Source organism: Plectropomus leopardus, chromosome 12 (genome assembly GCF_008729295.1).
Source record: "Plectropomus leopardus isolate mb chromosome 12, YSFRI_Pleo_2.0, whole genome shotgun sequence".
NCBI lineage: Eukaryota > Metazoa > Chordata > Actinopteri > Perciformes > Serranidae > Plectropomus > Plectropomus leopardus.
The window spans coordinates 24,504,216-24,529,551 of record NC_056474.1 but is presented as its reverse complement, the minus strand read 5'-3'; the positions used below and the strand labels follow the sequence as shown (position 1 = coordinate 24,529,551).

The window sequence follows — 25,336 nt, the reverse complement described above, 5'->3', positions numbered from 1 at the left end:
AACACTGTGTGTAAAACACTTTAAGCGGAATTTTGCATGAATAGTTATAGGTATCACTCACCTCTGTCCTAGACTTTTTCAGTTTTTCTTCATTTGTTCTGCTTTGATTTCCACCCCCTCTACACTTTTTTGATTTATCGCTCCTCTTCTGCTAATCTGCTGTGACCTTTGCATGTGTTGTTCCTGTCAAATCATTTGACAAGAAATTGGACTCAATTATACAGTAGCTAGCCATGGCTGGGATTCCCCCCCGGCCCTAGTGATTCGTGAGCATCCCTCTTTAAGAGCCAACAATGACAAAATGAATGTCATGCTTGAGTGCCTGTTTGAAGTTTGCCCAGACAGACTTGTATAGGATTTAAGCTTTTATTCATACCTCACTCTCTTCTTGTCAGCACTGCTTGTCAAATTATTCTTCAACCCTGTAATCAGTTCTGTGCGTGACTATTAGTCTGTTTTTACAAACTCTGCATTTACATCACATTTCATACTTCACATTTATCTAAAAATATTGGTTTTATTTTCATAGATTATCTTTAAATTCAAATGTCATTGTCATATAGGTCCTGTGCTCCTTGATGCGCTTCCATTTAATTAGGGCTCCAAATAACAGTGTATTCTGTTTTCACCTCAGTTTTGGCTGCAAAGTGTTTGAAATGTGTCTCTTTCTCCTGTTTTTTTCCAGGATGCCAGTTATTGGCTGCAGGTCCACCGACTGGAGCACGGTGATGGCGGCATCCTCGACCTAGATGACGTACTGTGCGATGTGGCTGACGACAAAGACAGGGTGAGTGATGCTTGGATTATTAGATATGAACGAAGTGAAAGCACTGATGAAGCAAGACACAGACTTTAGTGTTTTTTCCTCCATGCTCTGTTGACTCAGGGCTTGAGCAGGGCTTCTCGTTGATGTTGATGGCAGCAACGTGTGATCAAGGTGTATTTCCTTCTTCAGCGGCACATTTGCAAATTGTTGTTTGCTAGCACTTCTGAGTGGTAGGTCAAGGGAGTGTTTTGTGTTTTTGCAAAAGCAAATATATACGGTGCAATGTGACAAAGAAGGTACAGCTTGCAATGTTCAGTGTAGGACTGGGTTAGTACTGGGCTGGTGTAAAATTTTTCTAACCGATTCAGACCAGACCAGCATACCAAATTTTATAGTTTTGACTCAGCAGTGGATCCCAAGTGGAACACAATGCCATTGTGTCACAAAGTAGCCTATCTTGTAATTAGCGCACCCTGGAGATCTCACTCAAGTCAGCTGACACTTATATTGTTTTTTGTGGTTAAAAAAGGAGTCATGGTAAAGACAATTGCTTGATTTAACTTCATGAATCAGCCTCTCTTCCTCCCATTGTGGTGCTTTCAAAGTGAGCAACAGTAGCTTATAAACATGAACGTACACAAGTTGAGCTCTTACGATGCACCCTGTTACCTGCAGCCAGTTCGGACACCTCTTTCATCAAATTCAAATAAAAAATGTTGCCATATTGGTGCAGTTTTATTTTTATTTAGAGAATTTGCCATGTTTTCTCTCGTCACCCCAAAAAACGTGAACTTTCTTGAAAACAAACACAGTGTATGCCGCTCTGCTCCTCCTACCTGTACTGAAATTGGATTTCCTCTGTAGCAAATTTTAACTTTTTTTATTAATAATTAATAATTAGAATTATTCTACTTGAAAATGTGGGGAGTACAATGTAATATTGGCTCCAGACATATCAAGATTGTAGGTGTTTGAGTGTATTTTGAAAACAGGCACTGTACATTACTGTTAGAATTTGGCCATACTTTTACAGCAGTTTGTTACAGTGATTTTGTCGGTGCTCAGCTCACAGCCTGCCGGACACCAGTGGCTCAGTTAGTCAGTTTATGAACATACATACTATTATGTTCATTGTGTTGTTGTATTGCTGATTACAAAGGCAATACGAGTTGGATTTAGCACCGTGATGCTGTCTGCAAAGGCTGTTGATCATACACTTGTTTTGGAAAATCATTTGTCAGATTTATGGTTTAAAAACCTTGGGGTTGTATTAAAACTGGTTTTGTGTTTCTATTCAAGGCAGCAGAGGTGCTTCCTGATCAGATAAAAGATTTTTTTGCGTACCAGAGCAGCCCTTATCAGTGTCTCAGCTTTCATTAATAGCACTATTTACCATCTCTTTGATCAGTGAATGCCTCTATATGTTTACATAAGCCTTGCATATCTTTTCTGTTAATCTCATCAGAAAATAAGTAGGTCTAGGTCAACATGCTTTGCTTGGGAAATGCTAAACACTGACTCTGACATTACTAAGAAAAAGAGTTTAATGTAAAATGAAATATACCAATGCAGCTTTAATTGACATTTTTACACACTGCTCTCTCTGAAATTGGCAAACAGCCTTTACAAACAATATTTTACTATAAGGTCAGTTATGCCTGCAACCTTATATTTCATGTCCACCTTTTGCACCTACTGCTGGAGTGATATGTTTCTGTAGATTGTGTACTACAGGCTAAGAAAAACAATATGTTAACTAGAATTTAGGCTGGGCGATTTGGAGAAAATCGAATATCATGATACTTTTGACTAAATACTTCAATATCGATATTGCGATGGTACTGTAGAGTTCACTTTTGATGCTTACACAAAATAATTACACAATCAATTTTTTAAAAACCATCATCAGTAATGTGGATATAGTGACAAACATAAAACACAAAATATTTAGATAGCTCAAATCCATCGCAAAATTTGCCTTTAAAACAAGGAAAAGACAACACTTATTATATTTAGTCTCATATCACGGTATCCATATAATATCATTATATCGCCCAGCCTTAACTAGAAGTAAAGGATTAGATTGTGTGTGCAGTTAGTCAGAAGTTACTTGCCCTAGTTGACTTCAGGCTTTGAACTTGGCAGTGTCAAACGTCTGACAATCATGCTTCCTTACGGCCGGGTTCATCCATCGCCTGTGGTGCGGTTTGAGAGAGAGGCTCATCCTGACTGACAGCCAGGAGTTCACGGGGTCACATTATTTACTCTGGTCACATATTTAAGTAGATTCCCTAGAAAGACTAAAAATGTTAATCCCTGTGAAACTTGGAGCGACATGATATTTCTTTGTGCCGCTTTCATATGCGTTTCACAAGTATGTAAACATTTGAACCCTGAGCACATAGTGCAATTTCTTTCTAAAATAAAAAAAAAGGCAGAGAGCAGCTTGGCAAGAAATGTTCCTGAAATTGCAAGAAATTAAAAATGTTAGTCTTTTACTTTAATTTGTATACCAAACAACTAGTCAAAAAACAAATCAGTAGATTTATCAATAATGCTCCTTTGATGCAGCCCTAATGTTGGCTGCTAAAGACTGACAGGAATATTAACTTTTATTGTGCTCATTACCTTATGTAAATCAAAACTGAAAACAACAATTACAGAAGGAGACACGTCCCTATAGGACTGGTTCTTTGTGAAACAGTAGCACTCACATGCCATTGCAACCACATTCTTTTTTTATCAGTAATTATACAGTACAAGTACTATGCAGTTAATTTGAAAGTGTATCCCTCGAGGATAGCAAATGTATTCATCAGACAATTATTCTCTGTAGTTGGTCCATTAAAAGAAGATTTCTGCAGCTGCTCAGAAATCAAGCAACATATTCTCAGAGGTGAGGAAAAAATATTTATTTTCTTAAAAAATTTATTTAGTTATCCAACCAAGTTATGGACCAACTTTCAAGGCCCTGATGGGAATCATGTAACTAAAGCAAAATTTGACGTCAAGTAAGATTATGTAGTGTGTAAGAAATATTTGACCTCTACCTTCCATGCCTTGAAGGATGTTGATCTTAAAAGAAATTTTGACGCCGTTGGTGGCCAGCACTCTCTCTTGCAACTATGTCAACCTCATGTTTACAGGCCCCGGGTGTAAGTGTGTGTCTGCTGGTGTGTAAATGAGTGTGGGTAGGTGTGTGCCTTCTTGTTGAGCTGTCATCATGCTATCTCTTCACATCCCTCTCTCTGTCTGTACCTCTCTCTCCTTCGTCCCTACAGGCATTTTCCACTGCAGGGAATGTGTGTTTCATACATGACAAGCCCACAGCTTCACTGACACGAATCTGCACCGCTCCGGCTGCTTTGACACCAAATCCATTGGGGATCAATGTGTGTTGTGATTTTCTGCACAGCTTCAATGTTGATGATTAAAGAAAAAAACACACTAAATGAAAAGTATTAGAAAACATGTATTTCTGAGCAGCAGAACGTGAAAGATCGTTGAGAATAGGTTTACGTCATAGACTGTATAATAATAACGGACTTAGCTTTCGTGATGCCAACCAGTGATATGTGGACTCACGCTTTGAAGCGTCAAGGTTTGGCATTTTGGCCATCGACATCTTGGATTTTTGGAGCCAAAAGTGACCATATTTGGTACAGGCTGGAGCTCAGCCGCACAGGAAGTGCCCTGGACTTAGAAGACAATTTGACAGTGGCCTAACCGTGTAACAGCAAAATTACGGGTCCGTCACATGATGCCATTGGGCTCAAAAAGACTGTCCCATAGACTTACATTGGGAAAGAAAATATGTAAATCAGCAGATTCATTTTTTTTAATGTCACAAACCTTGAGAAATGACTCGTTCCATCATCAGGATTGGGCCTGATAACATTTTGTAAGTTTAGGCAACAGGCGCGATTAAATAATTTTATCCCCATCCAGGTTAGGTGAGGGTTAAACTGCAAGTAATGGAAGTCAGCTGCTTGGTTGCCAGAAGTTAGACATTTCTAGTGCTTTCTCTTTGGGCCCAATGACATTAAAGAACCAAGTTATTTTACATTTGGGAAGTTTTCTGGCTTTCATAAGAATAAACAGGGCCCTGCCTCTAATGTTGCCCTTACTTTTCTTTTTACATCCATGGTGGAGCGTTGGAGGAGCAAGTAGTGGATCTGACTCATAGACTGTGGTGATGACAGCTTGTCACTCAAAGCAGCCGCACCCTTTCTTATGCTTTATGTTGGGCATTTTAATATGGTGGTCTGTGGGGATTGACTCACTTCTAGAGCCCTCAAGTGGCCATTAGAGGAACTGCAGTTTTGCATTTCTGTGTTGGCTTCAATGTTCAGCTTTGGAGGTTGACACTTGGTTTCCACTGGCAGCCAGAGGACGGGCTATAACTAACAACATTTCAATTATTGAAACAGCATTCCTTTGTTTTTTTGTTTTTGTCAGCCAATCAATTCGTTAAAATAAAAAAATTCCGTGGCATCCTAGAGCTCGAGGTGACTTCCTTCAATGATTCTTTTGGTTGCCAACCATCAAGAAATGTGGAAGAATGTTTGGCATTTTTTTGTAACTAACCCCACCCAGACATACTTTAAGACATAAAAACACTATTTGAATAACAATGTGTGTCTTAAAATGTCATCTACTTCCTCTCCCTTGATATTCAAATATTTTTCATTTCAAAAGTTTCTCTTCTGGATACAAGATGTCCTACTTCACAGGAAAGTCCATTAGAATAGTGTGTGTGCACTGTTTCAAGATGCCAAATCACACTCAAAAAATTTCACAAAATCCTTCTCATGTGTGCTCATCTGAAACCCAGATGACCGTGAAAACCGCCCTCTAGAATCAAAGTCTGCACGTACATTATTTTGCACAGTGAGGCTCAAACATCCAATTAAAGTACTGAGGGGACGGTCATGAGTTAGATCAGTGAAGATGTCCCACACATCGTCTCATCTAGTTTCATATTAAATTAATAAGGTGTTTCAGTCTTATGGGCTTTCTTCAACCAATCAGAGGACCACGAGAATTGGGTCAATTTGTGCATGAAGCCAGTCAATGGAAAAACAGACATTTAGGTTACTGGATCAAAAATGAGCACTAAGCGAGACGACTTGCAGGAGTTCTTCACTTTTATTCAAGTTACGCTTCCTCTTGGCACACTGGTCACACATTCAGGTGTGTAGAGATATTATTTCAATGTTTTGATCCAGTTACGTCAGACAAAATCTAATCAAAGAACAAAAAAGACACAACATTCTTGCTCAAACTTGAGCTTTAGTGGTTAAATTTCCTCCAGCCCACAGAGTGCCATCCTCATACACATCACAGAGGTTTGAAGCAGTGTGATGCTGGCCGTATATCAATATTTTCTTGCTTTGCTTTGTGTCTCTCGATTAAAATGTCATCCTCAGCTGATAACCTTGGCACGTTGAGAAGATATTGTAGAAATGCACTCTGAGGCAGAATCTGTGGTAATGAGTTGGATCGCAGTGGGTTACGTTATCTGCCATGTAGCCAGCAGCCGGTAAAAAGGCATGCAACAGGGCGTGTGGTTTCTCTGGTGCACTGTTTGTTTTGCTAAAAATAAAAGTATTAAAAGTTTGATCTCGGCAACTTCAGTCCTGACACACTATGCTGATCCTGTCCTTGTGTAATGAGTCCTGAGTAATGAGTGCTTGTACCAACTTTGTTGCCTCAGTATCTTGTACTAAGTCTAAAAGTAGCAATGAGCACTGTAAAGTTATGTTTTGCGAAATTATTGTTTCTCTCTTCAACTGAAAGCTGCACGTCCACTGATAAGGTCCAACTAACATCAATGGTGCTGTACACTTGGCAGAAACTACACGGCAACCTAATGGGGTCTGAAGGCCCACTGAAGGCTGTATATCGCAGGCCCTTTGTGCAAACTGACTCCTTTTTAAATCCCTCTGTCAAGACTAAGTGTTTGCAGACTAGTAGAGCCAGAAGAGCACACAGTGGAAAGTGGGGCTCTGAGCCACAGTTCATAGCCTCTGCTGGCCCACATCCCTGCTATGTGTGTGTATGTGTGTACTTGTGTGTGTGTGTGTGTGTGTGTGTGTGTGTGTGTGTGTACAGTTTGTATCCTCAGAGAGCACAGCTGTGAGGCTATCTGCAGAAGTGTGCCGGCCACGAGCACAATTGTTTGAAAACGAATCCAGCATCTGCGAGGTTCTATGTATGTTATGGATACATGTCTGTCCATGCCTGTTTAATTCCTGACCTCTGACCTCAGGGAGATACCTATTGATGTTAAGCACAACTGGTTGGCGTAAATTAAATTAAGCCAGGCTTTTCTTTTGTGTCCAGCAAAATCAGCGTAGGAACAGAAAAACACAATTGCTGACAGTGGCTTGACCGATGTCCTGTTGATATTTTTTCAGTCTCAGCTTGTGTGTGTTTTTGAAATGCTGCTTTGGCATGGGGATTCATCTCGAAAATCTCAATCCAGTGTGTTCTCATATTATAAAAAAATTTAATTGAGATGTTCAAATGCATTTTTTTCCTTACCAATACCGATTCAGGTACCTGACCTGCATCAGCCAGTACCGATACCAATCCATACTATTATCTTTGACAGTTGTATACCAATAATCGTAAATGGATATGAAATTATTTCTATCATTGTTGATTTGCATTGCTCAGGTTATACATTACACATTTTGCTAACAGCTAACTGTGGTTTTCCTCAAAAAAATGATTAGGCTAGGTGGCAATCTGATCAGAGCAGATCAGATTGATGAATGGGAGCAGCAGCTGTTTTTAAAGGGAGTGAAACCAAACGTTTAAACCCAGCAAAATGAACTGTTGAGTTCCACTTTTCTGTGCCAGGCGTTCTACTGCTCCCTCTGTGCCCAGACTATGCTCTGTGCCCCGAGAGTCTGATGCTATTGATAACCAAATGGTATATTACAATAGTACTCTTAATGAACTGTCTAGCTCATAAGTAAATGAATGTGTGGGTAATCCTGTTATGATTTTTGAGTTGGGAAGAAGAATGAAAGCTGTAAATTTACCTGGGTGTTCACTATAAAGTTTACTAACAAATAATGTGGTATCACATCGGTGCATAGACTTGCGTACTCACCAATACCCATGCCAGCATTTTAGGCAGTACTGACGTCACTTCTGAGATTGGCTTTGGTATCGGATCAACTCTCTATATAAAGCAGATCTTATAATGTAGCCTTGACACAACTGTTACACTTGAAAAGTGGCTTTGACTGTCATGAAATGAATGATTTGCCAACAAATAGATCAGAAGTCTTCTGCTACCCTGTAGTTACATCAAATGCCCCAATTTGCTGTACCAAAACTAAGGTGTTGAAACGGCGTCAAAAGTGACTTCTAAACATTTTCACTTTACAGATAGTCCCAAGCATGTTTGTGGAGTTGATGATTTTGCATCTGTCCACACATTAATAAGAGATCTCTGTTGTCTGTTAGGTTTTTAGGGTCTGGAAACGCTGCGTCTATGGAGATGAAAGTCTAAAACATAAGATCCACATTAGAGTAGACTTGGCCTGAGAAAAGAGGGCAAGATGAAGGAGTTTAACATGTATGCGAGAGTGATTGACTCCCACTAAACATGTCCGGTGGTCTCCTGGCAGCTGTGACTCATCTCTGCCATTCCACAGGAGCTTTTTAAAGACTGGAAGGAATGGCTGGCCCATCACACAAGGACACTTTTATTAGCTTACACTGGAATGAAACACACAGGCCGCATGTAGCATTCATCTTGGAATACGCACTTAATTTTTAGTGCTTTTTGAGTGAGTGTGTGTGTGTGTGTGTGTCTGTAAAAGTCAAGTATAAAAGTGTGTGTGTGTGTGTGTGTGTGTGTGTGTGTGTGTGTGTGTGTGTGTGTGTGTGTTTTCGTGTAAATACAGTATGTATCTCCCCTGCCAGGAAAAGTGGTGGCTTGCCCTCGGACTTACCAAATGTTTTTCCAGATGCCATCTTTCCATCCGTTCATCATCCTTCCTTCCACTTTTTTCCACCTCTCATATGAAGTGAGCACTATGAGACTGAGCACTATGACCTTCATTAACCTCGGTCACTGGTAGGAATCCACTCTCTGGCAGCTGAATCTGCATTAGTACAGTTGATGGTCATCATGTTGAGACCATGGAACATACTTGTTCCTGATTGGCTGGCTGGTGTCCATTAAAATCATGTTAATGGACACCTTAAACATAATTCTGGTCAGCGCTTAAACAACACGTCTAAATCAGGCTGTGTGGTACATTCAGCTTTATGCTGTGTTAGTTTACTTACAGTCAGGGGTGAAATTTACTACAAACAAACAAATTAATCATGATTTAAATGCAGGCAGTCTGTTTATTTGTTTTGGCACAGTTGAATTAAGTGTCCAAGAAACTATTTAAGTGAGCCAGCATGTATGAGTGGTATTTATTTTCCTTTTTTTTAAGATTTTTTTTTAAAGAGAGCTTTTTTTTGGTTCAATAATTAGTATAATCAATTTAAAAAAAGTTGTATTTTATTTTGAAACAGGATGTTGAGCATTAGACAGTGAGGGGTCTTTTTTGGGTGTAAACAAAAGATTGTAAATAAAAATGGAAAACATTCCATTCAAAAAGTGAAGCCAAAATAACTCAACTGCCCCCCTGATGGCTTGCTGCAGTAAAGGTCATAAGGTCCTTTGAATTATAGGATGGGGTATGTTTCAAACAAAATTTTTCCCAAAGATGTTTTTTGTCTTTATATTCAGTGTGTGGTTTAAACTAATGAGCTGGTAGTGATGATGAGGCAGTTTGATGTGACAGATAGGAGACAGCAGTCAGGTCAAACTGAGAGATTTGTGGTAACTCCATTGGAGGGACTTTTTGATTTCACATATGAATACAGCCTGAGGTCATCACTGAAGACACACTGTTTTCCAGGAAGCTCAAGTGCTCATTTAATTTAATCTTTATGTTTAACAGGTTTCATGACTTAAGGCCTTTACAAACTGAGGATGTTTTTTTTCTGTGCAATTTGGACGTCAGTATTGTTTTTCAAACTGTTGTTTTTGCCACAAGTGCTTTTACACAGCTTTTTTTTCCAGAACTAGTTCAGTATTTCTGAGCTTTTGCATCAGGAAAGAGACGTCAGCCAATCCAATTGCACCATGAGGATTACAAGACAGCATAGGGGAGGCTCTAACAAAGACGGCTTACTTTATCACTCCTTTATTAATCCTTTCATCCTTGATCTTACTTTTCACAATAGACATATACACAATGTAAATGTTTACTAAAGAGAACTCAAATTGACTTAGAGTATATCGCTTAAAGGAATGAATTAGCTTAAAGCTGTTTTGGCTATACAACAACCACAGACAGCCAGACACTGCTCTGGGTCAAGAGGATCTTGGGAGTTTTTGCAAATTTGCATTGCTAGCGGGGAATCTATTTGCATCAAAACATTAATTGAACATGTGCAGCAACTGATGCTAATCCACATTGCTGCCGGCATTTTAAGTATTTTGTATTTTAGTGCCATTAATTCCTTACGCCCCCTGGTGTGTAAAGGCCTTTACTTGTGTGTTTCATATTGTTGTACTGATATTTCATAAGATCTGAGTGCTTCATCTAACACATTAAACTGGTTTGTAAACATAGAGTATGCTGATACAGTATATGTGTATTTGAGTTCTTGTAGTAAACACTGTATTTATTATCCCTTCAAAAGGCCGACCTTTAACTTGTGTTAGTCCAAGGGTACCGGGGCAAAGCTTAGTACTAGCTACCGTCTTGCAAATATGCACACACTTTTCAGCTCAATTACACACACACACACACACACACACACACACACACACACACACACACACACACACACACACACACACTCACTATGTTTGCAAGAGCACGCACAAAGATACCTGTCAGAATACCTTTCATGAACACATACCCACAGAGGTGCACACATATTTGTCATCTTCAGTCACACACTCCCTTCCCTCTGACACACACACACATGAACCCTGACATACCCCAGGTGTCCGGTGACAGGCTCGTCCCGATACAACCTCCTGCAGCGATGTCACGACCCTCACTGATGGCACCTGGGCTGTGCCATCGCCACATTCCTCTCTGTGTGTGTGTGTGTGTGTGTGTGTGTGTGTGTGTGTGTGTGTGTGTGTGTGTGTGTGTGTGTGTGTGTGTGTGTGTGTGTGTGTGTGTGTGTTGTGTGTGTGTGTGTGTGTGTGTGTGTGCGCGCGTGCGTGCGTGCGTGTTGTCAGGGTGTGTCGCACAGCTGTGACCGCCACTATTCCATCACTGACAAGTCTGACCCTGGTCAGTGTGGCACCCGGGTGTGTGATGGATATACTGAATTTTTAGCTTCGTGTGTGCACCATTGCTACAGCTGATCATATTTGACATTTTTTATTTGCAGCTACACTTTTTACACTTTCCCAGATTTTAAAAACAATGTGAATATCTAGTTTTCATATCAACATCTTTTCTTCCCGCCTTCTTTAAAAGTTTTAGCTTTTTTGTCTAAATGGTTTTTTTTCTTTTATCTACTTAAAAAAGTAAAACGACTCGTATGCGTGTTGTTGCTGGGCAGAAAAGACTTCTTCGAAGCATTCATCCTATGAGTTTTGTTGTTTGCGCGTTTGCTCTTGATCCAGGCGATATCCTGGTCTGAGCTGCATATAGCCACGTCTCGCAGTGTCGGAGACGAGCAGACAGACAGGAGGGGCCGTGAGGTTAAATAAACCCAGAGGAGTTTCCTAAAACGACTCCTTCAGTCTCTTGTCAGTCGTGTCGCAGAATATCAACAGACAGGCAGGCTACCAGTCACATATTTGTGTGTGTGTGTGTGTGTGTGTGTGTGCGGTGTGTGTGTGTGTGTGTGTGTGTGTGTGTGTGTGTGTGTGTGTGTGTGTGTGTGTGTGTGTTACCCTGTGGAATGGAGTGATTTGATCCTTGTGAGCTCCATCAAGTGAAGTGTCGTTTAAAGTCTGGCCTTGATAACTGCATAACATGGCAGTATTTTCTGAAAGACTTGCTTTGAGGCTTTCTTCTTACATAATATAAGATGATAAGATCAGTGAATGGATTAAAAAAGATATTTTTTTGCTTAGCAGGAGTTTATGCAGAAATTCTGCATCAATTTGAGGCAAAAGTACTCACTTGATCATTTCTGACACTGTGGTACGCACACATTTTGATAGGTGCGAGAAATGTTGTAAGGAAACGCTTTTCATCCTTACTCCATGCTTTACTCTATAATGAGCAGTGAATTGAGATTTTGTGCATCATTGTATAAATTGAAAAAACATTCATATTTAAGTAGTAACAGATGAAGAAAATCACATCATTGGCAGCAAACATTTGCTGAAAAATACCAAACAGTTTCTCCCCTGAAAGATGAGCAGTGGGCTCTCCCAGCATGCACAGGGTGTTTAAGTCACATTCCGGAGAAGCAGCCGGTCCTTTACAGCAGAACATCATTGTCCTTTTCAGAGCTACCTCCTCATGCTCACTTACAGTGTTAAGCCTGTTGTATCTGAAGTGTTTACACGCATCGATCTCACCTCTCTATATTTGGCCCATTTGTTGTGTCTGGTGTGTGTGTGTGTGTGTGTGTGTGCGCGCGTGCGTGCGTGCGTGTTGTCAGGGTGTGTCGCACAGCTGTGACCGCCACTATTCCATCACTGACAAGTCTGACCCTGGTCAGTGTGGCACCCGGGTGTGTGATGGATATACTGAATTTTTAGCTTCGTGTGTGCACCATTGCTACAGCTGATCATATTTGACATTTTTTATTTGCAGCTACACTTTTTACACTTTCCCAGATTTTAAAAACAATGTAAATATCTAGTTTTCATATCAACATCTTTTCTTCCCGCCTTCTTTAAAAGTTTTAGCTTTTTTGTCTAAATGGTTTTTTTTCTTTTATCTACTTAAAAAAGTAAAACGACTCGTATGCGTATTGTTGCTGGGCAGAAAAGACTTCTTCGAAGCATTCATCCTATGAGTTTTGTTGTTTGCGCGTTTGCTCTTGATCCAGGCGATATCCTGGTCTGAGCTGCATATAGCCACGTCTCGCAGTGTCGGAGACGAGCAGACAGACAGGAGGGGCCGTGAGGTTAAATAAACCCAGAGGAGTTTCCTAAAACGACTCCTTCAGTCTCTTGTCAGTCGTGTCGCAGAATATCAAGAGACAGGCAGGCTACCAGTCACATATTTGTGTGTGTGTGTGTGTGCGTGTGCGCGCGTGTGTGTGCGTGTGCGTGTGCGTGTGTGTGTGTGTGTGTGTGTATGTGTGTGTGTGTGTGTGTGTGTTACCCTGTGGAATGGAGTGATTTGATCCTTGTGAGCTCCATCAAGTGAAGTGTCGTTTAAAGTCTGGCCTTGATAACTGCATAACATGGCAGTATTTTCTGAAAGACTTGCTTTGAGGCTTTCTTCTTACATAATATAAGATGATAAGATCAGTGAATGGATTAAAAAAGATATTTTTTTGCTTAGCAGGAGTTTATGCAGAAATTCTGCATCAATTTGAGGCAAAAGTACTCACTTGATCATTTCTGACACTGTGGTACGCACACATTTTGATAGGTGCGAGAAATGTTGTAAGGAAACGCTTTTCATCCTTACTCCATGCTTTACTCTATAATGAGCAGTGAATTGAGATTTTGTGCATCATTGTATAAATTGAAAAAACATTCATATTTAAGTAGTAACAGATGAAGAAAATCACATCATTGGCAGCAAACATTTGCTGAAAAATACCAAACAGTTTCTCCCCTGAAAGATGAGCAGTGGGCTCTCCCAGCATGCACAGGGTGTTTAAGTGACGTTCTGGAGAAGCAGCCGGTCCTTTACAGCAGAACATCATTGTCCTTTTCAAAGCTACCTCCTCATGCTCACTTACAGTGTTAAGCCTGTTGTATCTGAAGTGTTTACACGCATCGATCTCACCTCTCTATATTTGGCCCATTTGTTGTGTCTGTAGTTGATATTGATTTTCTGTGTGCACACGCAGACACACAGAGAAGCTGTGAAACTCGATACCATTGAGCTTTGTTATTGCAGATGCTGACTGAAGCTACATATGGAGATTTTGTCTCTAGTGCTGACGGGAAGTGTTTTTGTTTTTTTTTTGGGTTAGGGTTAGGCGATATTTAGTTGATGCTACAGCAGGATTATATCTACTGGTGGACATTTGGCAATGCCTTTTCTACCAAGGAGTACTTTTGTGTGTGATTTTGTGATTCTTGTGTGACCTCATAATTAAATGTCCCTCATTATGCTCATTATCAGATTCATACTCATAATTGGGGTTTCTAGTAGAAGATGTTTACTTGATTTAATGTTCAAAAAACACATTATTTTTCTTATACCTCCTGCCTGAATATATCAGTGTTCACCCTCTCTCAGAAACGCTCTTGTTTTAGCATGTCTCTTTAAGCCCCTCCCCTTCTGAAGAAGCCTAGTCTGCTCCGAATGGTCAGTGTTTCTGTTTCTTACACAACTGTGCTCTTAGCATCTCTGCATGGTGACTGCAGTCAGGGAATGACTGTAATGGTGCTGTAGCTGAAATTTCTTCTATCTAATACAGTTTTGACATCACAAGTTCATGGAAGTCGTCACGACTCATTTAAAAGCACCACTTCTGAGTACAGACTGTGTGCATTTCTCTATGGATTGAGTGTTTCGATACTTTTAGGTATTTACGCAGCATCTAGACCTGCTTCATGATAAGACATTGTAATCTGATTCCCTACAATATGGGACCTTTAAAGCTGCAATCTTAGATAATTTTGTTTCATTTTTTTCTCTGGGAGTGCCAAATAATTAAATGTGATGAAACTGAGTAAAGTTATTTTAAATAATTTCTTAATTGAAATTAAGAACAATTGCTATATTGTGATATACTGTGATATAAAATTACATTTACAGTGATAGTAGATTTTGGTCATATCGCCCACCCCTACTTGTATGTGCTTTTTCTTATCACATAATTAATATGTGAAGATAAGACTCTTGCTTCATTATGGTTTACCCAAGGATAATAAATTGATGGCTCCTTATATCCTTACCAAATAACCTTGTGTTTTGGTGTTATCAGTGAGTAGTTGGTCTAGATTATAATCTTGTCTTGGCACAGAGGAGACAGTGGAGTTTTTTCAGGTACAGTTATTCGGTGCCACCTGAGCCTGAATGTCATCGTTGTCCGCTGGTGAAATCGAAGCAAACTTTAGAAGGAAACACAGGCGTCGCCGCTTTCTGAAACCATCTAGGGAGACAGATACCATAGATAGTGCTGTTGCAAGTAGAGTATTGGCTTGGACCAGTGCCCTTGTGGAACTCCTCCAATAGCAACATGGTTGGGATGAATGAGAGGTCAGCCAAAACATGTTGGTGGTTTAAAAAAGAAAAAAAAAAAGAGAGAAGCTTCTCACATATTGACACGTACAATTTAGTTTGTCATTGATACTCTCTGTGAATAATAAGCGTCGGTTGGACCTGGAACTCCTTTTTCTGTCATGGTGGCTGTCACTGCTCATGCTTTTGACCCTGATCTCCACACAGCTGTAAACAGAAAATGCATCTCTTCCTGCGCACTTCCTGTCTGTTTCTTTTTTTTCCAGGACTCAAGATTTTCCAGTGAACTTAGAGTGAATTCAAAAGAATTTTATGTAAAATAACTGTCTTGCCGGAGTGATTTCCTTTCTTATCTGTCACTGTGACACACATGGGGGATGTCTTTCTTTCAGCAAACCACACCCGGCTGACCCCTCCTCCAGCCCAAAGATCCTCTCATGCGGGTGTTAGTGATGACCTCATTTATTCCAGGCTAGCCCTCCTCTTCCTCCTCCTCCTTCCCTTTCTTCTTCCCTCTCTCCAGCCTCTTAATGAGAACAAGATGACAACTTTATACCAGACTCAGCCGGGTGACACAGAAAGTTCTCTCTGAGAGGCGGACAGAGGAGAGTCTGAGACTGGTGGAGTGTAGATATGCTGCGTATAGATGCATGTGAATGTGCTGTGTCTCAGCTAGGGCTGCAACTAATGTACTGCAACTTGTTTTTCAGCTTATAAGTTTCCTCAGATTTTAAACAACACACCATTTGAAATTAAAGAATGAACTGATTAGAATTTGGTGGTCAAAGGTCACTATCTAACGTATTTTCAAGAATTTTTATAAGTATGACTAAACTTAGCACAAATGTCTAATGCGATAAAACAATAAAATTGTGACCTTTTGTACCGAAAGGTCAAGGTTATGTCATCATAATGCTGTGCAAAAGCTTTTTTTCTTGCTGTTGTTTAACATGAAAACTCAGGAACAGAAGGGGAGATATAGAGTGGTGAAGTCATGAGTCCTGAAACGCGGAAGTCCGTTTGCCTTTTAGCACTTCCGGTTCCCTCGTCTTAAAGTCTATGGGTTTTTTGAATGGGTTTTTAGTAAAATGTCTTAAATAAGGTCTGTGGTTAACACAGACTAAAGATATTTATACGTTTGTTCTGCAACTTAAAATACGTCTGCTTAGACCCGATTTTTAAACTTTTAAGGTTTTACTCATCTTTAAAAAAGGCGGTTGCTAAAAAGTGGCTGAATTGGACTACAGTGTTTGTCGGGGATGTTAGACATCGTCACAACGGACGCAGAAACTCATTAAACCCACTCTCCCACCTTTTCAGCTTTACAGAGTTGCACTTGAACTTGTAGATTTATCTGTTTATAATAATTTTCGATTGTCTTTTAATGTGTTTTCACCGTGTTTGCAGCTGTGACGTTTAATATGTGCGACTGCGATGTAGTTCGTGTACAGCCTAACAATAGCTTTTTGCTTCTGACGATTGCATTTATTCTTCAAAACACGCAGAAGTGGTGTTCATCTGTGAAGATTATCATGCTGAACAAAATGTGTAAGTGTGTTCGTCAGAGAGTTTATTTTTGGCGATAACTAAAAATTTCATCCAAAAATCCTATAAGGTTTTTGACGAGGGAACCAGTGCGATGCTAACTTCCTGGTTGGCCTACAAAAATATGTCATCCCTTCACTACACTATTTGGTGAGATACTAAATTAGTGACACTTATCTTTGGGGCCCAGCTTAAAACTGTGCTCATTGGTCAGATCTTCTGTGCTGGCGGGTTGAAGATGTGTGTGAAGCACCCATGCTTCACAGCCGTGGATCTAAATTGAAAATGAAATTGGCATTAAAAAAAAAAGTAATAGATTAAAATATTAACTGATTAACTGAAAAAGAATCAACATAAACAATCATTGTTGTTTGGATGTAAACTGTAACTTTAATTTAAATTGGTTTTCGGAGGCATCACCCTGAAGCGTTGTAAATGATGTTCCTCAGTGTGTGATTGTCTGATCAAACAGTGGTGTTCCAACATCTATCAACAAGCTCTCACCTCTTACCTTTTCTGGAGGGCACTTGGCAAACTAAGCTTCAAATGATTTTATGGCTAACACCATTTAATCAGTAACACTGAACAACATGCTTCTTTCATTAGATTAATTACATCTAATTGCCATCATAAGATTGATCGCATCTAAATCGCCTCAGCTTTTTGCCCAAACAAGCCCTTCTCTGCTCATTCCTTTGAAATCATTTAAAAAAGATCTTTGGGGCAAAAATCATTTCTAAAATAGCTGCGTGTGTTTAAACACGTAAAGAAATCTTGCAGAAAAAAAAGCTGTTTGATCTGATGAGGTGTGTTTCCGCTGCTGTGGCTGGTCGTGTTCGAACAGCCCACCTCTTGTGCTCTGCAAACCACAGCGCCACAAACCCTTGTTACGGATGCAAGGCCTTATGGGAGCTTCCTCTCGGTGGCTTATGGGTGTGTGGCAGTGTCCCTTGTTGGCGTTGGTTGCTATGACGACTGCACAGCTGCATGAAAGGATCCACACACACACACACACACACACACACACACACACACACACACACACACACACGCACACACAAACACAAACAAACACACACATACTACACAGACATTTGACGAATATAGACTTTATTGAACAAGCAGCGTGTATAGTTAGGTAAGGCTATTGAAGCTGGACTGGATATGTACCCACGCGTTTGAGTTTTCTTCTGTCGGAGGGTTGTAGTTGGATGCCACAGTGTAGAACCTGATCTGGTTCCAAGTCCGGACTGTTTTTTTGGGCCTGTCTGCTCACAGATCATTGGGGTAGTTGGTTGATTTCCTAACGGCGATGATTTTCATAACAGGCTGCACCTGGTAACCAGTTTCCAGTTTAACCAATTGGTTACTGTAGTGAGTTGTAGTCTGTGCCAAATGATGCTCTGCAGTGCAGTGTGGTTGAACAGTAACAAGAGGTTTTGTTGAGTCTACACAGAATATAGACCCTTTACTGCAGAGTGGAGCAAAGACAACAGTAATACTTTAGTAACAGAAGGTAATGCTACCAGGTAGTTGCACATAATGAATAATTTATCAATTGAACACTGTTTCTATTTTCCCCGTAATTTTACGCTAAATGACAAAGGAACCGCAGTTTTGTGGAAATACTGAGAAAAATTAGCATTCAGGGTGCTTTGTGGATGATTACTCACTCACACTTAAGCAGTCTCAGCAGTTCACCTCGAGTAATTGTCACCCACACGAGCCCTTAGTCATGATTACTCAATTGTGTGTGTTTATGTGCCTATACATGCATGCAGTTATGGTACATATGAAGCACATTGACTTATTTGTGTGTAATGTGGATCCTTGTGAACAGTTGCATCTCCACTGTCTGGCCCACATTAACCCACGGTGCCCATAAACACACGGGTTAGCAGTGAGGTAACCGTCGCAGGCCGTCCATCTCCTTCTGTGGTAACAGTGAGGTGTCTTCACTTTCCTCCCTCTCCCCGTCTCTGTATCAGTCAGGGCTCAGGGACCAGAGAACCCACAACATCCTCTGAGCTCGACAGCACCTTACATGGGCAAGGAGAAATGAAGCTGCGTACCATGAACGTTTGTTTTTATCAGTTAAACTTTTACTTTGTAGGAATATATCAATAGTACTTTATTACAGGCAAGCCCATCCGGGTTGTCCATCTGACCGTCTGTCCCAGTCTCTTGAATGCTATTCCTCTGGAACACCTTGAGAACATGTCTTCAAATTTGGCACAAATGTCCACTTGGACTCAAGAATAAACTTATTAGAATTTGGTAGTAAAAAGTCAAAGGTCACCTCACAAAACTTTTTTTAGCCATAATTCACATGGTTATCATGGCAAAATTTCACACAAATCTCTTATATGATAGAACAATAAAGCGAAGATGTTATACACAGAAGGTCAAAGGCCAACTTTACGTGACATGATAATATTCTGCAAAAAAACACTTTCCTGGGCATTACTGAACATCATAAGCCAGGATCAGAAGGGGAGACATTTGGTCAGTAAACTGAATTGGTGACACTAACCTTGGGTGTCCACCTTCAAACTGTGTTGATTGTATAGATCTTCTGTGCTGCTGGGTGGGGGTTCTTGTTTTTACCATCATCAATGTAAACTGTGAGTGCAACTTGACTGGTTTGAGGTGAAAGATTTAGAAAAATGTTGCAATCAGACTAAATTGTTGTTGTCAGCATATTTATGATTGATAGTGTGAGAGAAATATAAAATATTTTGTTATATGGAGGAAAATGCTCTCACCTTCTATATATTTGAAGTCTTGACATCCTGCAAAAATACATGGGACATTAACAAGGTAGCAACACCTCATTTTAACTCGCAGTTATTCCAGTATCCCTTTACCAGTATTAGTGCAGTGCTACCTACCAGCAATGCAAGCTCATTTAGCTCTGGCTCCAGAAGCTTTCAGCATGGCAACTAAATATGGACGCAGCCGAAATAACAGGGGGATGTTTGTACTTGAGGGTGTTAAGATGAAACCGTTGAGCATTGCACGAAGGCTGTCAGGGTGTGGACAGACATCCTAAAATTCACCTGTCAACTCGCCCTTTTTATCGAAGACTAAGCTCGAGAATAGAATTAAAGCTCCTGTTTACACTCAGATGTAGCAGATGCTCATCAGCCGACATATCGTCATCCTGCAGCATGTGGTTGTGTTTCATCTCTTAAAAAGCAGATTTGAGTGCAGTCATAAGCCTTTACGGGAAAGTAGATGCTTGCTGATGTTCAAGTTTTAATGCTTAAATCTAACACTAAACTAATGGCTTCTCGTGCGTGCTCCACAGTCAGAGTATGTAAATCGCAGTACATATACCACAGTGTGTAATACTGGGGTGCAAGATATCCATTTAAGTAAAAGTGGTAATTAGGAGTGAAAACCTTTTCAAAATGAAATACAAGGAAAGTATATTTTATGTTTTTTTTTTTTTTTTACTTTATTTATTGTGCAGGTTAATATACAGAAATATATACAGATACAAAGACAAAAAAACAACCGAAAAACATAACATGAAATAACACAACAGAAAACATAAAATGAGAAAACAAACTAAAAAACAAACTAAAAATAATTACATTTACACTTCATAATGACAGTTTGCTATGCATCATTTTATAATTGTGTAGTGACTTAAAGGTCTTAATAGCTTTGTTGCTCTTAACATTAGATAAGATGGTGTCTTATGATTTAAATAAATAATAAAGTGCAGGCGGTTTAGTTTCTGACTTTTTCTTTTCTGATGAATATGGAGTTTTCCTAAAAGATTGTTTGATATACATGTCATTTTCAATTATGGCATTACATCAAACATTTATTACAACATTGATGTGAAGTTTCATTCTGAGAAAAGTGGCAAAATCAATCCAAAATATCCTTGTGAATATACAGAGGAAAAAAATAGAAATACTGAAAAATAGAAATAATGAGAATCTTGAATCTTTCAAATACAAGCTTTACCTAGTAAATTATCTGTAATATCTTGTTATTTATGCAGTATTTATTACAAATTTCCCATGCTTTCTCCCACTGTGTATCATTAGATAAGGAAGAGCAAAATAATATAGAAGGACAGTAACATAATTCATTGCGTTCCTACTTAGCACTTCTATTTTAATATATTAGTTCCATTAATATAAATATTTCTTAACAAGAAGACAACCCAGAGTTTCATAGAAGTGTAAAGACAAATTCATGTTTACAAAAAAAAGAACATCTGAACTGCTGTTTGGACACAAGTGATGCGACTTTGTGATTCAAGAAATATGTTGCTATAGCTTTTCTTATTTAATCTGATGAGAAAAAAGGATAAGAGCTGGCAAAAAAAGAAGGCGATTTACTCTGAAAACCATTGTTCGCAGGGAAAATGTTATTCAAGAAGCCGCAGCTGTAGCTGAAGTGGGGGTTCACTGGATTTGTATTGGCTTTTTAGGCTTTTTATCTTAATTGTGGTGGGAAAAGTGTCAGGAGGAGACAAAGGCAATGTTTGAGGAGTCAACAGGAGTTTGAGGATTACAGCAGCTCACAACAGATGTAGTGTGTGTGTGTGTTTGTGATAATGAGATTACTCCCCCTCCTCCTCCTCTCCTCCTGCATCTATTCTCTTCTCTCCTATCTTTTCTCCATTCATCTTTCCTTCCCTTTCCTCCCATCTGTTGTTGCATCAGTGATTTTTCTCACTGCATATTTTGCAAAAAAAAAGAAAAGAAAAGAATTATCCCCAAGTTTTAGTGCGGTCAAGAAGTAATTGTCTGATTCATTCTGTTCTTGATTTTGGACGAAACAGGATGATGATTTTCAGCTCCTATTTTCCATCTCACTTAATACCATCTGTAATGGATCAGTCTGCCCAGTTTGGAGGATGAAGGTTACTTTCATGCTTTTGGCTTTAAATCACTCCTCGTATAAATAGCTTTAACCGTCATGATGCCGGAGAAGAATTAATACCAAGGAGCTCTTCTGCCCTCTTGTGGCAGTATTGTGCCAGTGCATTGTGTTTTCAGTGCTTTGATGCCAGCGTCTCTGTAGGGAAACTGTCCCCTGAAATCACTTCCACATTAACTGGGGCAACAAAACGAGCTTTTCCCACTGTCTGTTTGAGTGTGTTTGAACTGATCATCAGCAGCCTCCAGAAAGCCACTGACTCCTTCTTGCCACCCACTTTGGGTGCTGTGTTAGTATTAATCAAAGAGACTGATTTAGACAGTGTGACACAGTCTTCAAGTTAACCCTATAACTCCTGGATCAACATCAGTTTTCTTGTGATGCATTCATTTGCCATTTAGCAGCATGCAGACCTCTGAAACCTGAAAAAAACAGGTTATATTTCTTTAAAAAAAACACAGGAAAAAAACATTAAAAGCAACTTGTCAAAAAATGTCCCACAAACTGCAAAAAAAATGTAAAATGTGACAAGAGAATGATCTGAAAAGTAGCAAGGGGGGATTATTTAGATATTATCAAAAAAATATGGTAAGCATTTCCATAAAACTATAAACTATATTTTTTTAATCACTTTTTTGAAGTAATTTTCTTTGTTTTTGTTTCATACTTTTTTTTAATTTGCTATTTTTACTAATTTCTTGCTAATTTTTGGCCATTTTTTGTTAAGTGTGTGGTCACCCTCTTCCCATGTTTTTTAAAGAAATCAAGCCAATTTGCAAAGGTTTCAAAGGGTTAATTACCCTCGCGGAACCAGAAGGATCAGCCTTGAGTTTCACTGAAATATGCAGTGCTGTTTCAGTCAGAGGAGGGTGCCAAGAGTCAGCCTAGGGTCCGTCGAGCTTTGACTTTGAGTTGATGTGAAAGCATAGTATCTTTTGTTTTTAAACCATCCTCTTTAGCAAAGTAACTGCTAATTACAGCCTGTGGACCACAGAGACAACAGGCTGAGACCACACAGACCAACACAGACAGTGATACTGCTGCCTGCGCTCTTAGCTGATGTGTGTGACCCAGCGGGAGCCGTCGGTTAGTTTATTTTTTTGGTCAGGGTCTGGTGCTGAGGGTTGGAGTGATGACTAGTGAAGGTCACACATGCAGAGTAGAGAAGATGTGATGGGATTTCTGAAACTCACCGTGGCTGCTTACGAGAGCGGCAGCACTGCTGACTGCACCACAGCCGACTTCCAGTGATAACAAACAGACACACAAAGAGCCTTACAGAAGCAACCTGTGACCTTATCAGTCCTTCAGTGGTTAATTATGGTTCACTATTTAATTTTTAACTGAGAAATTTTCAAAATTGGTGTTTGTCTTTGGTGTGTTGTAATAGATTTGCTTTACATCAAAATATTTTATTTGAAGTTTGTGTTTCGTTGTTTTTTTTTCTTTGTTGATGAAATCCCAGCATTAGTGACAAGAAACATGTAACATTTGTTTTTTTGTTTTTCAATTACAAAGGCTGTGTAGATTAAATCGACTCCCACGAGTTTCTTCAGGTTCATAATTTTTTTTTGTCAGCCTGTGTTTGTCCTCCTGTTTTTGCGGTGCTTGACATACTGTTTTTTCCTGGCAGCATTAGTTTGTGAAGTTTGAATTATGGGTGGATAATTGATCTGTCATTCCCATCAGAGCTAATCGGATCGATGGAAAAAAGGAGCAGCTGCTGCAGAGGCAAGTTAAAGCAAACTTTAAGACCCAGTGCAATAAGCGATAAAGTTTCACTTTCACTGCACCTGACCTTCCACTGCTCCGTCTGTGGCCACAGTGCGCTCTGCGCTCTGAGTGTGGTGCAATGTGCAACTGAACAGTGTATATATTCCAATAGCCCTAATGATGAATGGTCCAGCTCCGAAAATATAAAATCATTATGTGGTAGAAGATGTTTTAATCAAGGGCTGTCACATATAAATGAGAGGGGAGACCCTGAGCAGTGGGATTTAGTGACATCCAGTGGTGTGGATTGCAGATTCCAGCCAGGTTTATATTCCACTTCTGCCCAGTGTATCCCACTAAATCCTACACACACCTTTAATTAGACTTTTAGTGGTTCAAATTTAATTGTATTGTCGTCACGTACCAAAAAGTTGTTGCTTATGTATCTTACTACAGGAAGATTTTCTTATTGATGCAATTTAAATAAAACAAAGTCACACAGAGCTTATCCAAGTTATATTCACCCATTTTTGTACCAAAAAAGACAAGTTTCTGCTTGTTTTAAATAATAAATCTGACAATGAGCCCAACATAGTTACAATAACATACTCAAACTTTATTATTCATTCCCTCTCTCCTCCACCCTGCAGTGCTCTCACTCTCTTTCTCTCACTCACTCTCTGCCAGAGGGGTTCTCACCACAGTGACTCAGCCAGCCCAGCTGTGGTCTGTGGGAACAGCCTGCACAGGCAGGAAGTGGTGTGTGCCTATTTCTGTGTGTGTGTGTGTGTGTGTGTGTGTGTGTGTGTGTGTGTGTGTGTGTGTGTGTGTGGGCACACATCATCTTGTCTGTTGTGGCGGGTTCACACACCCCCTCTCAATCTGCCAAAGTGGGTGTTCTTCTGGCTGTGTCGTCTCTAAACTTGACGTGTACGAGACGCTGACAGAGATCTCAACAGGTCCGGAACTGAACATCAGAACAGTCTGAATTTTTAAAGCTGGACTGTTAGTGTTATACTGTCATAATGAATTTCTTGCTGTCTTAAATTTCCTTTGAGAAACTGTCAGAATCACATGAAATTTAACTGAGAATAGCTGCAAAAATCAGCTACATCCAACAAGTCTGATTTAAAGGGATAGTTCAGATTTTTTTAAATGGGGTTTTATTATGTATTTTTCGGTAGACATAGTTTGGAGAAGCAGCCTGGAGCTCGAGATGGAAGCTAAGCAACGGGTCAGTAACAAAATGTATTATAGCCACCTAAAAAAAGTTCCCATCCCAAAAAAGATTGTGTGATTTTGTCATTTAAAGTGGTTTAGTTCAGGTTCTCCAAAGTGACACAATAACACAAACTAACTAGCTGTAATCTAAGCAGCGGTAGACCAGCAGTTTCTGTGTTCAATGAGCTGAAATTATTGTATTTGCAGTGTTTCCTCTAGGATTTTTTTCAGCAGCGGGGGCAGGCTCTCCGGGGAGCCGTGGCGGCGTAAACAAATGACGCTTTTTAAAGGCTGAATGTAAAAATAAAAAATAATAACAAAAATTCAACAATAAAATAATAAAAACAATAAATAATATTTTCTTGATGGGGCTGTAATCAGTGGCAAAGTTTGCACCCGGGCTCAGAACAATGGATTTTTCTTGGTTTTTTGTAGAACAGCTCTAAGGCTCTGTTGTACGGAAATTCCCCAAGAGGTGGCCCGTTGATGCTCAGCAGCATACATGCTGCAAGGTGATCCCCCTGCAGCCTGTTTCTCAAGTCAGTCTTCACCTACAAATAGAAACAATATTTTTTTTTTTTATTTTTTGTATTTTTTTCAACCCATTTAGGGTCCCAGCCTGATAGCCTGTGTTTCCCTTTATGTTTTTCTCCTCCTCTCCTCTCATCTCTCTCTCCTGCACCATCACTTTGCTCTCCTGCTCCTTCACTCGGCACTCCCCCTCCTGTACTCTGCTCTCCTTCACTTTGTTCCACTGCTCCTCCCTGTCTGTTACTTGTCTTATACGATTACATAAAACATTAAC

General features: G+C 39.8%; 1 protein-coding gene across 14 annotated transcripts in view; it reads left to right on the top strand.

Moving 5' to 3' along the window:
- The window catches only part of LOC121951641 (partitioning defective 3 homolog), a 314,689-nt gene that overhangs the window by 52,762 nt on the left and 236,591 nt on the right, over positions 1 to 25,336 (top strand). For all 14 annotated transcript variants that reach the window (XM_042498052.1, XM_042498051.1, XM_042498056.1 and 11 more), the window contains exon 2: positions 686 to 787. In XM_042498052.1, coding sequence (XP_042353986.1) covers positions 686 to 787 — 102 coding nt within the window. The remainder of the gene's footprint in view (positions 1 to 685; positions 788 to 25,336) is intronic.